Source organism: Haliotis rubra, unplaced genomic scaffold, assembly GCF_003918875.1.
Source record: "Haliotis rubra isolate DU_JTF1 unplaced genomic scaffold, ASM391887v1 Scf360, whole genome shotgun sequence".
Taxonomy (NCBI): domain Eukaryota; kingdom Metazoa; phylum Mollusca; class Gastropoda; order Lepetellida; family Haliotidae; genus Haliotis; species Haliotis rubra.
The window spans coordinates 523,264-544,324 of record NW_025767036.1 but is presented as its reverse complement, the minus strand read 5'-3'; the positions used below and the strand labels follow the sequence as shown (position 1 = coordinate 544,324).

The window sequence follows — 21,061 nt, the reverse complement described above, 5'->3', positions numbered from 1 at the left end:
CGATTTTTCATTACTACAGTGAAAATTGTTACTCATCGTAGAATATCATCCATCTATTTAGATTTTCAAAATTCCCCATGATATGAAATGACGATAAATAATTGGTATTTAATAACAATTAAGATTGTAATAAATGATAAAATTTGATAACTGATGATTGTTCATCTAAGCTTGTCAGACTTCACAGTTATTGTCGTACACACGTGAAACACTTCATGTGTCATATATATCAAACTTATAACAGTATAGTGATTTGGTGTCCCACAATATCAGTTCTTTCCACACACTCAACATCTTGGTTCAACAAAACCATGTAAATATAAAGTTTGACCAATGTACCTTTTTAAATGCTGAGTCAATTCATCTTTCAAAGTGTTATTCTTGTATATATTTATCATTGTTTTATTTTTTATTTTTAGATAAAGAAAGTGTCTCATCCTCAGTTTGGCAAAGCAGACAACTGAACCCTGGACCTGCCTCATTTATCCCAATCCAGACTAAGTGTGCCTGGTAGTAGTAGTTATTTGCTTTATTTAACGTCGCACGCACAACTAAGATATTTCGGCGACGGGGTAGTACACTTATTAAGAAATGAGGGGGAAAAATAGAAGAAATAGAAATTTTGAAAGAGTGGTGTTACTACACAAAAAAAATAAACAAGAAAAAAAACAAACAAAAAATACAACTGAGAAGTGTGCCCGGCGCTGGACAAAGGCCATTTTATAGTTGTTGTTCCGTTATCCCACCATTTGTATGTTTAGTATGATTATTGTGAAGTTTGTGTGTTTGTGTGTATGGCAGCAGAAACATGATACTGCTTCATTTCTCTGCCTATCACATGTATGAGTTGATAGTAAATAAAAATGAATGTGAAGAAATGACATGTGTCTTTTTTTTTTGTATCATCAGTTTGAGGACACATTATGAAAGTTGGCTATTATCCACCGAATGATGCGTCAACAACTATTTGGGGTAACCTTTCTTCTTGTTCATCTAAGCAATCTTACAAATTACGTACTCTTTCAAATGTAAATCTGCTATTCCTTCCCCAGGCATATTCATTTTGAATTTTAAGACCTCATAATTATTCTACGCAATTACTGATAATGTAATATGATATGAAAGTAGTTAATCTTCGAAACTAAGTTTCAGGAATGGAAACCAACAGTAGACACTAGACCATAGTGTCTTGTTGGTTTCCATTACCGGAACTATAAGTTTACAGTATCCATTATGGATTCTATTAGGAAACTAGGTTACCCAGTTTCAATGAATGGATACCAACTGGATGCCAGGATGGTCAACTACATGCCAAATACTTGCAAATTTGAAGTTACTTAGTTCAAAACAGTGCACAGGAAACCAACATGAAACTACATATTCTGGTTTTATGTTGGTTTCCATTTAATGAAACTTCAATTGCAAATTCCAGGAATGGAAACCAACAAGAAACCTATAACCTTAGTTTCTTGTTGGTTTCCATTTACAGAAATGCAAAAATCAAAGAATCCAAAATGGAATCTAGTTGGAAACTCAGTTACTCAGTTTCAGTGAATGGAAACCAACTGGATTCCCCAATTACCCACTATACGGATGGTTTTCAGGTTTCAGGAAACCAAGTCATTTTCATTGTTTGGTTGCATATCGTTGCAGTAACATATGCAGCTGCATATCGTTGATGTACCCGTGCCGACGTTCCTTGACACAACCCTCCCATGAATTATCTTCCTCATTTCTGCTCCCCCTCTCCCAAAACCCCCACATCCTCAAAATAATTAATGAGCGTCCCCCAATTGTATAACACTCGTCCCGCCCAGAACTAAAACACTTTACGACGCCCCCGGGGAACTACTCAGGAGCGCCTGAACCAAAAGGTAAAAAATAAAATAAAAAGGCCGATAAAGAAACCCTTCAGTTACATAATCAATCAAATTAAACGACTCGGAGTGATGACGTGTTTATGTCGCGATATAGCATCTAATCCCGACTTTACCCGTTGATATCTACATGCATGTGAATATTTTCTAAACGTGGAATGAAGCGTGTGACAAAGGCACTGTTTTGCTGACCAAAGCGTAATCTTATATCAGATAATAATTGACCTAGGTCGGACTGATATAAAGGTTTAGAGCTAAATTACCAGACGGCGTCATCTCACGACAAGGTAGGTACATATTTCTCTATTCCAAAATATTTCGCGTAATTTTACGTTTTGGACACACACATTTTTGAAAACACGATGGTGGTCGTATTCCACGTGTCTGTTGCAACTGTTAAACCAGATGCCATTAATGCATAGATAAGAAGCGTATTTGGATTTCCAGAATCGATTTCAGAAAATTAAATGATAAGGCCTTCTGAGACATGCCTTATGTGTTTTCAATGTTATGTTTTCAGATGATGAAATTAACGCTGCTCGCCATTTTGGCTTGTGTGGCAAGCACAGCATATGGTAAGTCGTCTGAAATGTGAGTGAGCGACTGATTCAATGAGTGAGTCAATGAGTGAGTGCGTGAGTGTGTGAGTATTGCCTTATGTATCTTCAGCAAAGTGGAGTCACTCGGTTTAACACTAGAATGTGTTCCGAAATTGTGTAAAATCAAACAAATGAAAAATGAAATGTTAGCGTATCTGCTCAAACTCATACACCTTACTGGCAAGTAAATGTCTATCACAATCAAACACATGAAAACGTCGTAAAATGAAATGGTTCTGTTCAGCGTATCTGTTTGAACTCATACGCCTTACTGGCAAGTAAATGTACATTGTATATTACAGCCTATTGCTGTATATATTAATACAATGAGTTACGTCAAGAGTGATTTAACTTCAACCCTTCTTCAACTAGTTGTAACACCATCATGCCTGCTTAAGAAGTAGGACAGATCGTAGAGGTTTGTCATACAGGTGAAATCCAGGGCCATGTGTAAAGAGCTGACAAACGGAGATTCGAAAACTAAACCGACATTCGAACCTTTGATCGGTAGCAGCCAAGGCACACAACTCTGCTAGTGAGGGGTAATGCCTCAGACCCTTGAGCCCAAGACGCCCAACCTAAGAGGTAGTCTAGAGCAACTTAAGCACGATTATGATACACTGATAGAACAGATCTTCGACCGTTACACTAAGATAACCGCAATATGACTGAAGAACTGGCAGGAATTGGGACAGTTGGGTAGCCTAGTGGTTAAAGCGTTCGCTCGTCACGCCGAAGACCTGGGTTCGATTCACCTCATGGGTACAATATGTGAAGCCTATTTCTGGTGTCCCCGTGATACTGCTGGAATATTGGAAAAAAACCTACGTAAAACCATACTCACTCACTCAGTGGCAGGAGTTATGACCTGCTTCACTCGACAACCCACATAACACAGAAGGCCATTTAATATCATTGGGTACATGAAAACTGCAAGTGCTTAAATCGCTTTCCTTTTGGATACTGTGGTGTCGTATAAATACGGCCGTCATTTCACAGAAACTGCGGACTAAAATAACAATGCCCATGCAGGATCAGTTTACATATCTGTGTTTGTTGACCTCTGCTGCTTGAGGTCATTTCCCGCATTCAGAACCATTGGCTTTGGCCGCATATCTCAGGACGATTACGTTATTTCATTTCGTCGCTGCATAGGGCATGTCACCATCTATGTTGTAATCAAACCTGTCGTTTCTTTAGACAGTTTCTGCTGTTGATTTGTGACGCAGGCTCAACTCTCTTCATCAGACATTCGTCACCACTTCTTTCCGTAACCTCCAATAAGTCGCTATTCGGCTTGTCCCGGAATAACACGAGTTGGTCACGAATGTTCATCAGATTGAAAGACAGGAGCCCAGTCTAAGGTCTCGTGGCATAGACGAGAAACGTTTTCCCTTGGCAAAGGGCAATCACTCAGGCGAGCGATCGATGGATTGCCGCTAAAAGCGATCGCTGACCCCAGTTCAAAACATCATTGCTGCATACCTCATTAGATATTTGTTTACATCTGATTCATGTTTCTGTCTGTGCGGCTGGTTACAGGTGCGGGTTGTCCTCGAGTTGTCTGTTACCATACAAACTGGTCCCAGTATAGACCGGGGGCCGGGAAGTTTACCCCCGAAAACATCGACTCGTCCCTGTGTACTCACATCAACTATGCCTTCGCTAAACTACAGGGGAATCAGATCAAGGCGTTTGAGTGGAACGACGAGTCCACTGACTGGATGAAGGGGATGTAAGTTCACATCTCTACGCCAGCGTTCACAGGCACACAGTTCTCTAAAAAAACTGAATATTGCGGAATTTGCTTAATAACATCGTGCCCTATGGCCAAGAGGCCAAGCGAAAAGTGTTCCCGTGAAAACTGAAATATTTCACATCACGATCCTTTACGCCATTCCATGAAAGGGGTACTAAATATACCGTATCATCATAAGGCCACATAATAATAATTTCTTGTTTCTCATTACTGTTTGACCCTAAAATTTGGCCCGACCCTAATTTTAAATTTTATTTTTTGCACTGATAAATTTGCATGTATAAATCCGACAGACTTCCGAAATCCGCCTCAGCTTCCAGCATTACAAGTTTTCGATTTACATCGTGTAGATAATCAGAAAGAAAATGTTAAAAAGTAAAAATAAAATCCCCCGTATTTTAAAAAAAGTGATGAAAAACAAGAAATTTATACAATGTGGCCTAACAGTAAGGTTAAAGGATTGAGTCAGGATGTGAAAGGCCATTGTAAAGGATTCACAGGCAGAGTTTGATATATAATCATCGGTAAAAGTGACTGTGATCAGGTTCTAAACATTATTTGAATTTTACATAATCAACAATTTCAAAAATCGTCACTTTTTCCTCATAGATACGAGCTATACTTAGTTATAAATTTACATTTTTCCAATACATACTTTGTATAGTTTGCACATATAAAATATATAACTCGATATTTTAGCCTTTCACAAGGGTATGTAACAGTGGATATAAATTGTTCCTAAGGTATGAGAAGTTCCACGACACCACAAAGTCCAAGAACCCAAGCGTGAAGATCCTGCTGTCGATAGGAGGGTGGAACATGGGGTCGGCTACCTTCACTCAGATGGTCAGTTCGTCTTCCAGTAGACACGATTTTGCAACCTCCACCGTCAAGTTCCTGAGACGCCTGAAATTTGACGGTCTAGACATAGACTGGGAGTATCCCGCCAACAGAGGCAGTCCCTCCGTCGACAAACAAAACTATGTGGAGCTTCTGAAGGTAATCCTGAGTGTGGAGAGTGAGTGAAGGAGAGTGGCTTGATCATGCCTCCCGTGCTGTTCTGTCTCGCCGTGACGATCCGGGTTACAACTGGTCTTCAGCAACCTATGCTTGCCGTAAGCGGCGACTGACTTGGCACATGTCACCGCCTCCCAATTGCGTAGATTGATGCTCATGATGTCAGTCATTAGGTTATCTGGTCCAGACTCGATTATTTACAGACCGCCGTCAAATAGCTGGAATTTGCTGACTGGCGTTAAACACCAAAGGTATTATGCCTTTTGCATAATATTCAGAGTGGGGAAAATAGTAGTAGTAGTAGTAGTAGGAGTAGTAGCAGCAGCAGCAGCAGTATGTATGTATGTATGTATGTATGTATGTATGTATGTATGTATGTATGTATGTATGTATGTATGTATGTATGTATGTATGTATGTATGTATGTATGTATGTATGTATGTATGTATGTATGTATGTATGTCAGTATGTATGTATGTATGTATGTATGTATGTATGTCAGTATGTATGTATGTATGTATGTATGTCAGTATGTATGTATGTATGTATGTATGTATGTATGTATGTATGTATGTATGTATGTATGTATGTATGTATGTATGTATGTATGTATGTATGTATGTAATTGTGTATTTAATTATTTGGAAACTAGTAAGGGACACCAGAGTTTACAAAGCCCGTTCCGACAAAGGAAAGTTGATTTTCTTTCAGTCGTGGCCAATCTTGATTTCCATTGACAGTTCATAAATTGCACACAAGGGACATATTTGTTAGATGTATTGATCTACTACTCCATATCCTGACATTGCAATTAAAGACACGTGACCAAGTCGTCAATGGCGCCACAATTTCCTCAATTAGGAAGCCAGAAATCTGTGGGCTCGAACCCCGGTACGCGGTAAGCTCTGATTCTGCTGTCTTTCGTTTTTGTCAGTAATCAGCATTCCAGTGCTCATGGATTTCATTAATAGTGGCAAACGTCTAAAACCTGATCAACATCAGACTGAGACGCCATGGTCTGAATGGTTCAAATGGCGTTAAACCCATCTCACCCACTCACCATTACAGGCATTTACGTTTCTACGCTGAATGTAAACTGGGTTGTTTGTTTGCATGTTTAAATCAGGAAGTGAAAGCGGTGTTCCAACAAGATGCCCAGTCCACCGGCCAACCTGAACTCCTCCTTACTGCCGCCGTCGCTGCGGGCAAACCCAACATAGATACCGCTTACGACATCCCTCAAATATCCAAGTACGTATACTGACAGCACCCGTGCATCACCGAGGTCGTAACGGGTGTATTTCCACCAATAATATCAATATTTAAATTGTTCGGTATGTATGTTGGGTATACGAGGGTATGTAACGTGTATTGTATTCTTGTAATTTTGTGCCTATGAAGATCTAAGATTAGTATTCGTTATGTTGTACCTAAGTAAACACTCGTATATTTATTTTGGAACAATGCGAAAGATATATGCCTGTATTGTTTCAGATGGTACACGAATAACGCAATTTACGTTTCTCGTTCTTGCAAAACTCGTTTTAAAAACAACCTACAATTTATCAAATGGTACTAATGTTCACCTTTAAGATAAAGTGATGTTTCCTAATGGTTAAAACGTCCGCGCGTCTCGCCGAAGACCTGAGTTCGATTCTCCACATGGGTACAATATGTGAAGCCCATTTCTGGTGTCCCCCGCCGTGACATTGCTAGATTATTGCTAAAAGCGGCGTTAAACCATACTCACTCACTCGTTTGTATTACGGATGCAGTTCAAAACTTTATAATAATTGTTAATAGTTCTTCTTGAAATTTACAGGTATCGAGGCGACCAAGAAGAATTCCCCCTTTGATGAAGTCCCAAAAGGGGATGATGTCAGAAGGGTTGATACGATGGTTGTTGCACTGACGATTGTATTATTAATATTTCAGATACCTTGACTTCATCAACCTCATGACCTATGACCTCCACGGCAGCTGGGAGCCCCACACTGGTGAGAACAGCCCCCTGTACCCCGATCACAGCGAGACTGGAGATGACCGCAATCTCAACGTGGTAAGAACAGATAGGATCAATACGTGTGATATATTTGAGGAAGATGGTGATAACACTGATCTGAGGGATGGGACAAAATAAACCTTTTGACTCAAATTTTCCTTTGGAGGGCGATGAGGTAGTCTAGAGGTTAAAGCGTTCGCTCGTCACGCCGAAGACCCGGGTTCGATTCCCCACATGGGTATATGTGTGAAGCCCCTGTCGTGATATTGCTGGAAAATTGCTAACATTGGCGGAAAACTAGACACACTCACTCACTTCCATTGGAGGATATATTCCTTTTAATTCCAACCCGCATATTGATTGTTAACCCAGAGGTTTCAGAATGTAAAGACGCCGTCACTCGCACGAAGAGATATCGCGCTATCTGAGAAAATCACAACGGGGAACTACTTCCCCTTAAACTGACAGATGAATGGTGGCATAAATTATTAACAAGACTCAACAAAAAAATCCACACTAAAGTCAATTCGTCTGCAAATGTGTGTAAGGTCAAATATAATTCAGATGCGTGTTGAAGTGTCAAATATCAACAACTGAGGCTTCTGCTGTAGGATTTAACGAGGCAGTTCTGAAAAATATATTCGGCCGATCGAAATATGAGCGAGTGAATGAGTATAGTTTTACGCCGCCTTTAGCAATATTTCAGCCACATCACGGCGGGGGATACCAGAGATGGACTTCACACATTGTACTCATGTGGAGAATCGAACCCGGATCTTCAGCGTGACGAACGGACGCTTTAACCATTAGGCTACCCCCATCGGCATTGGTGGAAACGTGTGGAATGTACAATTACATTACCTTGCATGTACATACTTGAGTTAAATTGCTCAATGGCGTTTTGTAAACCTTAGTTTACCATAAACCTTGATGCCGGATTCTGATTCATTTATATTTAATGTACTATGCTAACAGGTACGGTACATTGTTTATGTTCCCAGTTCGAATCGCCTGCTCAACAGTTACTGCCTAATAGTCATTTGGTACATGACAATTGCAAAATTGTATCCCGAATTAATGATCTGGCAGACTGAAATAGGTCCAGGGGGAGTAACTCTAAGTTGTGAGTAAATGCCAAACTGTGGTATTAGCGCATCGATTCGCACCGCAGTATGCATAAGGAAACATAAACAAGCATAGAGGGTACATCGATACGTGTCTCCATCGGAGAGTTGTAGAAGTGGTTATGTATCTCACTGCGGGTAAACTAAACCACTAAACACACGGCCCAACATAAACTACATCAAAGGACACGGCCCAACAGAGGCTACAACAAAACGCACGGCCCAACAGAGGCTACATCCAAATACACGGCCAAACAGAGGCTACAACAAAACACACGGTCCAACAGAGGCTACATCCAAACACACGGCCCAACAGAGGCTACAACAAAACACACGGTCCAACAGAGGCTACAACAAAACACACGGCCCAACAGAGGCTACAACAAAACACACGGTCCAACAGAGGCTACATCCAAACACACGGCCCAACAGAGGCTACAACAAAACACACGGTCCAACAGTGGCTACATCCAAACACACGGCCAAACAGAGGTAAAGCACACGGCCCAACAGAGGCTTCATCAAAGCACACGGCCCAACAGAGGCTACATCAAAACACACGGTCCAACAGATGCTTCATCAAAGCACACGGCCCAACAGTGTCTACAACAAAACACACGGCCCAACAGAGGCTCCATCAAAACCAACGGTCCAACAGAGGCTACAACAAAACACACGGTCCAAAAGAGGCTACAACAAAACACACGGTCCAAAAGAGGACACAACAAAGCAGACGGGCCAACAGAGGCAAAGGCGGCATAACAAAAACACGGAAGATGTACTCAACCGATGAACAAAGTAGTAATCGTTGTCTTGTCACCCATGGAAGTATCGTCAGTTCCTTGTGTAACTCTGTTTCAGGACTGGGCCGCCAAGTACTGGGTTTCGAAGGGAGCGCCCAAGGACAAACTTGTGATCGGAATGGGGACATATGGGAGGACATTTACTCTCAAGTCCCCCTCTCAAGACCATGTCGGCGATCCCACCAGAAGCAAGGGGCAAGCAGGCCAGTACACCAGAGAAGGAGGATTCCTCGCTTACTACGAGGTAAGAATACGTTGAACGTCTACCCTTTGGTGAAATAAAGAATTCACAAGATGCCAAACGCTGTAAGAAATACGGTTCGTGTGGTTAAAGTATTCGTTCGTAACCACTAGGCCTTGGTTCGATTCCCTGGAGTGGTATTATGTCTGATCCTAGTTTTGATGTCTCAAGCCGTGATACTGATGTTCAACATACTGTTCAACATATTCTGCTTAATGTTTTCATCATTATGTATAGTAATTCACCAGCTTAATCTGTTATGATGAGGCTCTCGCTGTACAGAGCTGGTAAGAATTAACCAACCGCGTCAGACCATGTCATCGTGTGCTGATGGCGTGTACAGTTGCTCATGCTCTCAACCACTGGTTTGTTTGGTAGATTCTCTGTGCTTAACAGGCTGTAAATGGTACAGATGCTTTATTGATGATTCGCTCACAAGAGACGTCGTTATTACATGGTGTCCACAGCATAAACCCCAAATTGTCACATGAGGACACCTGCTTGAATGTGTCATCATTGTTGACGATAACACAGTAAAGAACAGTTTCTTTGTGATGAGTGATGACACCGGGTGTTCGCGAAAAGGTAGCACCCGCCAAATGGAGGTATTTTTATCTGATGCTGCACAACAGTAACACCTGCCATGTCACGGCACCTGGACCAGATAATCCAATGATTGGGACCATGAGCATCGATCTACGTAATGGTGATACGATGACATAGTGTTAATGACATATGCATTTTTACACAAGATGACTACGATTCGTTTTCGTTGTGTAGATCTGTAACATGATCAAGAGCGGAGGTGTTGTGCATCAGGACACTGACCAGCAAGTGCCATACTTGGTCAAAGGTGACCAGTGGATCGGTTATGATAATGAAGAAAGTCTGAAACAAAAGGTACGTTCTAGACTAAGAGATTCATTGCAATTTGACACCCACCGAATGTACATTGTATGGTATTTGCGTATATTGCGTCATAGCGTGTAAATATATAGATATAACGATATAACATTTCTCATCAAATATATTTTAAGTGAATATATTCAGTATGTTATCTAGTGTGAATCTTAGGTTTTAGGTAGGTTGAATTAGGTCAAGTGTTTCTGAACGATTTCGGCATCCATCCTTCAGATTTTATTTTGTGAGTACAGAAAAAATAACATTTCCATAATTATAACACATCCATTTCACGATGGTCACGAATCACCATCACAAATCACGAAGGTAACAGGCGTTAGCGGGAGGCACATATGTCCGATATGTGACTCCGTCACAAACACATGCAAAGGCAGGGCAACAGTTTACATCATAAAATAGGGAATTGCATTCTCCTGGTCACTGATGCTGTAAATTTGGGATTTTCCCCTAGGCTACATATCAAGCCCAAAACACAATCAACAAAGTTTTCAGCTAAATGAAACAGCTTTAAACGTATGATTTCTTTTCTTAGGTCCGCTACGTAAAATCTAATGGCTTCGGTGGTGTGATGATCTGGGCTATCGACCTTGATGACTTCAGGGGACTTCATGTGGAAAGGGTCCATACCCTCTTATGCACGCTATCAACAATGAATGCCAGACATCTGGAGGAGTGTATGTTATTGCAATTCATACAGTAGTCATAAGGACCAGAATATTTGACATAACAGGTTTCCAAATAACAGATGTGTGAGACCCATTTCTTCAACAGGTGGCTTCATTGGTTTGTTTGTCAGAAGCGTATTCGCTACACACGTAACAAAATGTATTCATTTCTTGTGATTACACTTTCTCAGTAAAGTACAGATTCTTGTACTTTTGTTAGGTTAAGTCCACCCGGGATTCGAACCCAAACTCTAAAAGTCAAGCATTTAATGGCACACACGCAAAGTCAGCGATCTAACCCAATCAGCCATTACGGCTTCCACAATCCCGGATAGGACTAACGAAAGTACTAGAATCTGTACTTTACTGAAAACGTGTAATATAACAAATATACCATGCACACGGGTGTATTGTTCTATGCTGTGATGTTGCTGATATATTGCAGAAGGCGGCTTAAACACAACGCACTCATCACTATTCTTTGAATCTCTAATCTGCAAAACGTAAACGCACAACACTGCGGGTTAACTCAAATCATCAAATATTGATCCCAACTGAGAAATTATGTGCGTTTGGACACTTCAGAAGATTATTTTCGGACACAGTCCTGGCAACAATTGACTGAATAAATTTTCAATGTACAAAACTAATTGGGTTTGTCCCCATTGCAGCCTGAACACACCCGCCCCGGCGATGACCACGGCGAGACCTCAGCCAGGGGCGTCCACACACCGACCCCAAGTCACAAGTAAGTTGTTCTGCCGTTTACATCTATTGCATATTTGTTCGTTTGTTTGTTTGTTTGTTTGTTTGTTTATAAACGTCACAGTAAGCAATATTTCCACTCTATGATTGTTCATTGTACTTATGTGATTGTGACGAGACAATCTACTGACTGATTTTCATCAGCACTGACCCACGCCGTTCGATGATCCGCTTAGTGGCAGAGTTGTTTGGAACCTATACCAACTTAGAATTGACATTGGTTATACTTCTAGTGATTCCACTACATTTGAAAAGTATACATCACAAAAGAATATGATTTTTCCTACATAAAGATCTAGTCCATTTGTAATCCTGTCGTGACCTTGACCTTGATCTTGCATAGAGAAATGGCGGCCTCTCTTATCTCATGTGATTTCAGTTCCTTTTTCCAAACTCAACTCAGTTCTTTGTCGTATGTATTACATGTATGCCTGCATCTCTATCGTTAACATCGTTTAGTTGGGCTAAATCTGAAAAAATAGATATTTATTCAATATTCAGCATATATGTAATGGTGTGGAACATCTTTCACCTTAATAGTTCAGTCATGTATCTGTCTCACGACATCGTTGTTTTCTAGCAGCTTTCTAAACAAAATTTATAGTTCAGTTGATCTAATGTTCCGCTATAGTCCATCAACCTAACTTTTGGAACACGTTTTTTTTTGCAAGTTAGCCATTTCTGGTGTCCCCCGCCGTGATGTTGCTGGAATATTGCTAAAAGCGGCGTAAAATCAAACTCAGTCAGTCAGTCAGTTTTGCAAGTTAGGTTTAAACAACAGAAGGTATCCAACTTTAATTAGGTCAATTAATGATGATATCTGACGACCTAATTGGATATCGAATTTCTAAAATATATGTCAACTATTAAAGATTTTACTTAAGAAACTATCATATAAAGTTTGTGACAAAAGCAACATTTTCACAAGGGAGTACTCCCATGGTCCCTAGTATGGTGATCTACCTTTAGTTGTTGGCGATCTATAGCCTGTTTTTTTATATTGTGTCGTCCTCTACAGTTAAAGTCTTTTGGATTTAATTACTAGTTTTACATACATATCTGTGATAGTCTAGTTGGTTTTACTGTCCTTTGTCGACAGATATTTTAAATTGATTACCTTGTTTTCATCGCTATATGGCTGTAATATTACCGATGCGATGTAAACACTCACTCACTCTCTCACAAGGGAGTACTGGCAAGTACTGGAATAGCTACCAACGATGTCGCAATGTGTGTCGCATGTTGTAACATGTTAACACCTTCTGCTGTGTAAACGTTACTTGCAAAAAACGAGTTCCTAAAGCGACAGACTATAGGGGAACATGAGATCAACTGAACTTGTTTAAATTCTGTTCAGAAAGCTGCTAGAAAACAACGGTGGCGGGAAACGGATATACATGACTGTACTATTAATGATGTTTAACACCATTAGATATTTGCTGAATATAGGACGGACTACAGAGTGTTCAGTTATCAGTCTAATAGCAGTTTAAGTATATCCTCGTCTAAGTTATCATCTCTAGTTTACCGTTAGCAATGATCGAAGAGCAAACCCTTATATGTTAATGCACATCATAAAGTGTAATAGGTTTCCGTAAAGTGTGAAGATGAGGTAAATGCTCACATCTGAGGATACATTTACAACTTGCGAGTGTAAATCTTTTAAAGAGCTAGATTACGCTCGTAAAATTCCGTATCTATATATGGTGGCGGCGTAGCCGAGTGGTCGCTCGTCACACCAAAGGTCCGTGTTCGATTCCCGTCACGGGTCCTGCGTGAAGCCTGCTGATCGTGTCTTTCGATGTTGCATTTGTTGCAGCCATGAAATAGTGGCGTTACCCTCCGTAATTAACCACAGGTTACGGGTTGTGAGTTTAATATATTTTATTCCGTAGTGGAAGAGTGAGTGAGTGAGTTTAGTTCTGCGCCGCACTCAGCAATACTCCAGCTATATGGCGGCGGTCTGTAAATAATCTAGTCTGGACCAGACAATCCAGTGATCAACAGCAGGAGCATCGATCTGCGCAATTGGGAACCGATGACATGTGTCAACCAAGTGAGCGAGCCTGACCACCCGATCCCGTTAGTCGCCTCTTACGACAAGCACAGGTTACTGAAGACCAATATTCTAACCCGGACCTTCACGGGTCGTAGTGGAAGAAACACTCTGTAAAAGCAATAAATACACAGCCTTCATATATATAGGTATGAACATCTGATGAACGCATGCCTTCATATATATAAACCTATCTGAATAACATATGCCTTCATAAAGACTTACGTAAACTAATTGCAACGTATATATGATGTATAGATAGTCGTCTGTTGGATCACCTGAAATAAGAATAAAATGAAAATGATTAGTTATGAATATGTACACAATATACAGTCTCTGGATTCATCCCTGTTATACATTACTTGAATTCTGCAAAAAGCGGAAAAAACCCATCTCAGTTCCACACACTGTGCTATTACCCCATCTCTTTTTCAGCCCCTGGATCACACGGCAGCATCGCCCACTCCCAAGACTTCGTCTGCGGCGGCAAACCCGACGGCTTCTACGCCAGCCCCTACGACTGCCAGGAGTATTACATCTGTGCCGGACAGACAGCCTACAAAACCATGTGTGCGGAAGGTCTTGTCTTCAATTCAAACACAGCATTCTGTGACTGGCCGAGAAACTTCCGTTGTACGATCGGTGGCAACACCTACACCCAGGCCCCAGTACAGCACACCCACTGGCCATCAACCCCAAGGCCCATAACCATCACTAACGCGCCCACACACACCCAGGCTCCCGGCAACGTCAGTAAGTGTCCAGGTCAAACGGGTGTTACGTAAGCAGAACTATTACCACTGTGTGGCCGTGTCAGAATCTTAACCGTTGCATGAGCAACGATTGCATGGTCTTCTATCACATAATGGCGAGTGGGTGAGTTTAGTTTTACGCCGCACTCAGTACTATTCCAGGTATATGGCGGCGGTCTGTAAATAATCGAGTCTGGACCAGACAATCCAGTGATCAACAACCTGAGCATCGATCTACGCTGTTGAGATACAATGATATGTGTCAACCAAGTCAGCGAACCTGACCACCCTATCCCGTTAGTCGTCTCTTACGACAAGCACAGGTTACTGAAGATCAATTCTCACCCGGACCTTCACGGGTCCTCTATCTATGTGTAATAGGGTGTGGTAGCCTAGGGGTTTAAGTGGTGTCCCCCGCCGTGATATTGCTGGAATGTTGCTAACAGCGGCGTCAAACTAATCTCATTATACGTGTTTTGTTTCTTATAAGTAATTGAACATGTGCAAATCTATGTCCAGAAACCCGGATGCTTTGTTTCTTAAGAACGAGAGTAAAATCCATACGAAGTGCGCATTTAATTATTATTTAACACGCTCTATGGTATTGACGCCAAATACAACCCAGTATCACATTTCTCACAACTGTCATAAATTTTAACGTTAACGTCAAGGACTGTCATTATTGACGTCACACTCACCTCTCATTACAAAGGTCAGTACAACGCTAAATGTTGATTTGCGTGATATAGAGTGGAGTATGCGCGTGTCTGTTTCATATCGATACAATAATAATATCAATTGCTCTCGTTAGAGAATATGACAAAAGTAGGGGAACTGATGATAGTGAAGATGTATAGCCGGTAAATAATTGTTTATCTGTTCTCAAACTTGGGGATCAATATCCGACTATTCACAAGTTGTGCGGAGCATGCACGAAACCAATCAATTAATTTTATTCAACTTAACATGTTTTGTCTTGATTGTTGTTAACGCCGCGAACATGCTGTTCAAAATTCATTATGCTCTGGGTTTTATGTGCTCTGAAGTTCAGTCAGAGGCATTGTCAATACAGACCTCAATGGAAGCCACATTAAATTCAGTGGATCCCTTACTTTATATAAACCCACGGCATCCATCCATCCCTTTATATAAATGTATGCTGGAATTAAGAGTACTTTCTCACAGAAGCCAGACTGTCAGCCATAGCGTTCATGGAACACCACGTAGTCTAACTTGTTATCGTATTCAAAGAATTATGTGTTTAACTTTCTGTGGTATACATTCGTGAACTCACGCATTTCAGACATACACACTTTCTGTGCCGACAAAGACGACGGCGTGCACACCGACCCGACCGACTGCAAATACTTCTTCGACTGTGCCAACCACAACACCTACAGAATACCTTGTGCTCCCGGGACGGTCTTCAACCCAGCCATCAACAACTGCGACATGGTGGGCAATGTCCCCAGTTGCCAACATTGATAAACTGCAGCACAATCGGTCTGAAATAAACGTTTAGTACAATTATATTGCAAAATGATTTTACTCCTTCACTGCTGTCACGTGATATGTAATGGGTACATTACACGTCAACCATTGTTTATTGCAGAATATTTAAGTGGCCTTAAGGGTACAGTGCACAGCAGAAAAGCGACATTTAATGTCATGTGTTCTGTTTGCAGAATATTTACTTTTCAATGTGGAAAAGAAATTGCCTAAAAATGTTGCTAGGCAACAACACTCATAAAACATGTACCTCCAATATGATCGAATACGCGATAATTTTATATTCTATATCTGTTAAAGATTCAGAGGGCTTTTAGTTCCAACGTTATCTTCTAATGTGTGATAAAGAAGTACGATAGGACACAACTATTATTTGTCATGTACAAAAATACATTTGCGGGTCGATGGTGGGAAATAATAATATGATGGGACTAAATTGGTAGGATGGAGGTGATATGTTCGTTTGTAGTTGAACGCCGCACTCAGCAATATTCCAGCTATATGCCGGCAGTCTGGACAATTCAGTGACCTACGCCTGAGCATCGATTTACGCAACTGGGATGACTTGTGTCAACCAAGTCAGCGAATCTGACCACAAGATCCCCCCCCCCCCCCACACACACACACACACACGCCATGGGTCCTGTTAGTATTATTCCTTTTGGCTCCTTCAAACGAACCTTTGTTGTCAAAGAATGGATTACATATATCTTATATGTGCCATATTGTGACTAGTTTAACGACAGTGATACGTATTTGCGATCAAAATAACATGACCAGGGTCCTGATCCACAAAGTGTTCGTAACGTTACGACCTGTCGTAACTCTATAGTTAATCATAGGCTTTCGAATGTCGTAGCGCTACGAACGCTTTGTGGATTGGGGCCCTGGTCTTGCCTAAATAATCGATTAATGTGACATCGGTATTAAACGCAAGATATACCGGTAGAAATAAATAAAAGCGACAAAATCGTTTCCACATCCGTAATAAATCTCTGCTAAAGTCGATTTGCAATCTCGACTATATCTTGAGCATGTGTTTGTGAGTACTATCATTATATAATGATGATACCAGGCGTTCGTGAAAAGGCGAGCGTATCCTGCCTCACCGATAGCATGAACATACGCAAAAGCTAGTCTATTGTTCTAGGGAAGTCGAAATAGGGAATGAAATCAGACGTCATTTGGTCATTGCTGCGTCAAATCGCGTCCACGTGTCCCCCGTGAAACCTTTGGTATGTTTTACTGGGGACGTGAATGCTGTAACCGTCATAGTATACTTGATAAGAATATCTTTGAAATCTTGGTGAAAAGAGCCTGCTCGATTGTACCTCTTGAACTGTGAAACGTAAACACCAAAGGCTGGAGCGATTGGAATATCGTTCGACATGAAGGTTGAAAGTGTTCTTTGTGTCATTTACGGGCAAATCGGTTGAAGGAAATTCGATATACTTGAAGAATAAGTTGATCTTCTTTGCGTTGTTACCTTCTTTTGATTTTGCCGACCCAAGCAGAAATTCTGATTCATGTGCATAAAGAAACAGATCCGCAAGGAGGGGAGCACAATTGGTGCCCATACGGATGTCTATATCTTTTCTAAATGGTTTGGGGCGGCGGGGTAGCCTGGTGGTTAAAGCGTTCGCTCGTCCCGTCGAAGACCCTGGTTCGAATCCCCACATGGGCACAATGTGTGAAGCCAATTTCTGGTGTTCTCCGCCGTGGTATTGCTGGAATATTGCTAAAAGCAGCGTAAAACCATACTCACTCACTCACTCTAAATGGTCTACCCCAAATGTTGGGGTGTTATCAATCGAGAAGTTTAGCATTTCACTCATTGGTTTCTCAGTTTCTTCTGATGACATTTGCTTTCACTTTGACAAATTGTCCCGAACCTCTGAAGGTTGAATTGCAACTGACGTTATAATTATATTGTGCTTTTGTGGATTTTCGAAAAGCATTTGACTATGTTGATAGGCAAGCCCTTTGGTTTAAACTCTATTCTTTGGGTATTAGTTCCAAATTTCTATCATTTATTAAAAATATATACATAGATGTGTCCTCTTGTGTTAAACTTCCCGGAAATAGGTATTCAGAGTTCTTTTCATCAAATATTAGGTGTAAGGCAAGGGGAAAATTTATCGCCTATATTATTTTCATTGTTTATAAATGATATTGTGTCTGACCTCTCTGCTTGCAATGATATTGGCATGACAGTGTTTTACATCAAGCTATTTATGTTATTATTTGCTGATGATATGGTCTTGTTCAGTGAATCCGTCGAGGGCTTGCAGCGTGGTCTTGGTTTCTTACAGAGATATTGCGACAAGTGGGTATTATGGTGATCAGGTACTAGAAAATGTTAATAGTTTCAAATATTTGGTATTGTCTTCTCAGCAAATGTTAATAGTTTCAAAAAGACTCTATCAGAGCAGGCTATGAAATCCATATTTTCGTTACAACGAATATTGTTGTCCAATCCATATAGCTGCGCAGTATCAAGTTTAAAGCCAGGTACTGCCAATTTTATGCTATGGCTGTTTAGTTCGGGGATTTATGGAAGCGCCAGCTATCGAAATCCATAAAGTTTATCAACGCCATTCTGCGTGCTAAAAGTTTTTGTCCATCAGTGAAATGGGCGTACTGCCATTGATTACCAATAGATTGGTACGCATTGTGAAATATTGGATTAAGATTATCACCTGTGACGGAAACCGATATATAAGCATTATATATAGGGCTCTAGTCGACAATGCTCGGCAGAATCCAACATATACGACATGGGTTACTCTCATTAGAGACTTGTTGTTTCATTATGGATATGGTTTTATCTGGTTACAACAGAAAGTGACTCTAAATTGAACAGCATTTATCAGTGCTTTTAGACAAAGGGTTATTGATATACATTCTCAAATGTGGAAATATAATGTCAGTTCACTTAGTGAAACAATATATATATTTGCTTATCAAATCATCACTTACCATGGAAAAGTATTTATCTCAAATTGATATTATAAACTATAGGGTAGCCTTGACACGACTACGATTATCTTCCTATTCACTTATGATTGAGAAAGGAAGATGGGCTCGACCAAAACTAGCTTTAGAAAACCGATTATGTCCTTTTTTGCAAAAATGACATAGAGGATGAATATCATGTTATCATGTTTATCCTAAGTACTTGACATTTAGACGTCGCTACCTACCTCTGGACGTATACAAGTCTCCAAACATGATGAAGTTTATAAGTCTTTTACAAACTAAAGTTGAAGTATTAACCTTCAACTTAGCCAAATTTGTTTATCATATATTTCAGGTAAAGCAAAACTATAATCTGAATTATCCATGAATGTTTATTTCCTTTTTAGTGCTATCTTCTGTCACGAAAGGTCTTTGCAAGTGGGTTGGGTTGGGTGGGGGGAGGGGGGAGGCAAATGTTGGCAATGCGCTTTTGACAGTATGTATGATGTATTTGTTATGTTGGCCGTTGGCCTATTAAAGGAATAAACAAGTAAACAAGTTATCAGCTTTGTAATCTGGATGCTGATCAGGGCTCGCCGTTCTCTACAGATTGCCATGGTACAGTAGTTTACCTGAATATATAATAATCGGCACTTTCAGAAAGTGGTTGTCAGCATCAGATTATTCTTTATTCATATATTTTCTGAAGCATATACTTCCTACTGTTTGACAAATGTTCCACACGTTAATGTCAACAATTGTTCTTCAAGAAAACATGCATCAATTTGGAATACAACAAAACTGACACGTGGTGTTATAGCAGGTCATCCTCCAAGACAGGCATTTATGACGAGATTAGGCAAATTGTACTCAATAGATTTTGAGATAGAGAATCGCTTTTCAAAATCATCTAAATTGCCAAAGTTTAGCATCTAATCAATATCTAATCAAGGCCACAATTTGAAACGTCGCACACAAAGAAAGTATAGGTGCATGCATACACACGCACAGACACACATACGTGCGCGAGTGAATACCATTTATTTTATGGCGGCCATCAACTTTTATTTTATGGCGGCCATACAAGATTTATAATCTGATTTATACCTTCGAGCGCGTCTTGGTGGGAACTCTTTCAGGAGTCAGTCAGCGTAAATGATTTTCTGTCAGGTGCGTTAAAATGTCTGTCTTCCCACGGGATCTATATGCCTTCATAAGATATGTATGTATTCTTTCTATTAGGTTGATAATAACTTTATCTTCAGGTTTGCATAGTAGCTGTTCCAGACTCTCGGTAATCATGGACGGTGCCAGTGCTTTTCTACTGAGCTGTCTGCTGGCTAATATTCACCCAACCCGTAGTCACAATGTGGTATCGTGTCCAAACGGTATTCTGCAAGATGATCGTAACCTGACTCAGAGTGAAAAACAATGTATATTAAGTTGTTGCTCGGAGGAGTCGTGCACTACTGCCGTGTGGAGACCAAACAGAAATGTGATGAAGTGTTGTCATCTATTTGCCACAGTCTTTGGGTCTGAGAAAGCACCACCATCAGTTGCCTTAGTGCGCCTGGTGTATCATACAACAGTGATCTACATCAAGAACATTGGAAGTAGATCTTGCAGGGAAGTGTGTCCATCCAAAAAAGTGTTTCCATTTAACAATACCCATCTGACCGCAAGGCAGGGACATGACGCGTACGAGACACCGGCTGCTGGACTGTCATATGCTGACTCAACTAAATCCGTTGGCCGTTTACGAATATGCAAACCTCCATCACTCTTCCAAAAGCACGGTAACACACAAGAACTGAGGATAAATGTTCTGTGTGCACAAAGAGACCCAAACAACAATTACCAACTGTATATATTCTCCTTCCAGCGACACAGTCTTACACGCTTGGAAGTGAGGCCCTTCGAGGCTTCATCTAAGACCTTATTGTTTGACTCCAGGAGGAATGTAGTGATTCTGTCGACAAAATCAGGAATTATTTATAAGAGATGCTTAACCGG

General features: G+C 40.7%; 1 protein-coding gene across 1 annotated transcript in view; it reads left to right on the top strand.

The window, feature by feature from the left end:
- Nucleotides 1-2,104: 2,104 nt before the first annotated feature.
- The window catches only part of LOC124285501 (probable chitinase 10), a 43,115-nt gene continuing 24,158 nt past the window's right edge, over nt 2,105-21,061 (top strand). The window contains 13 exon segments of the mRNA XM_046721742.1: nt 2,105-2,164; nt 2,398-2,452; nt 4,019-4,211; nt 4,979-5,234; nt 6,379-6,503; nt 7,188-7,311; nt 9,240-9,425; nt 10,203-10,322; nt 10,876-10,947; nt 10,950-11,017; nt 11,680-11,756; nt 14,265-14,582; nt 15,885-16,064. Coding sequence (XP_046577698.1) covers nt 2,398-2,452; nt 4,019-4,211; nt 4,979-5,234; nt 6,379-6,503; nt 7,188-7,311; nt 9,240-9,425; nt 10,203-10,322; nt 10,876-10,947; nt 10,950-11,017; nt 11,680-11,756; nt 14,265-14,582; nt 15,885-16,064 — 1,774 coding nt within the window. The 5' untranslated portion in view covers nt 2,105-2,164.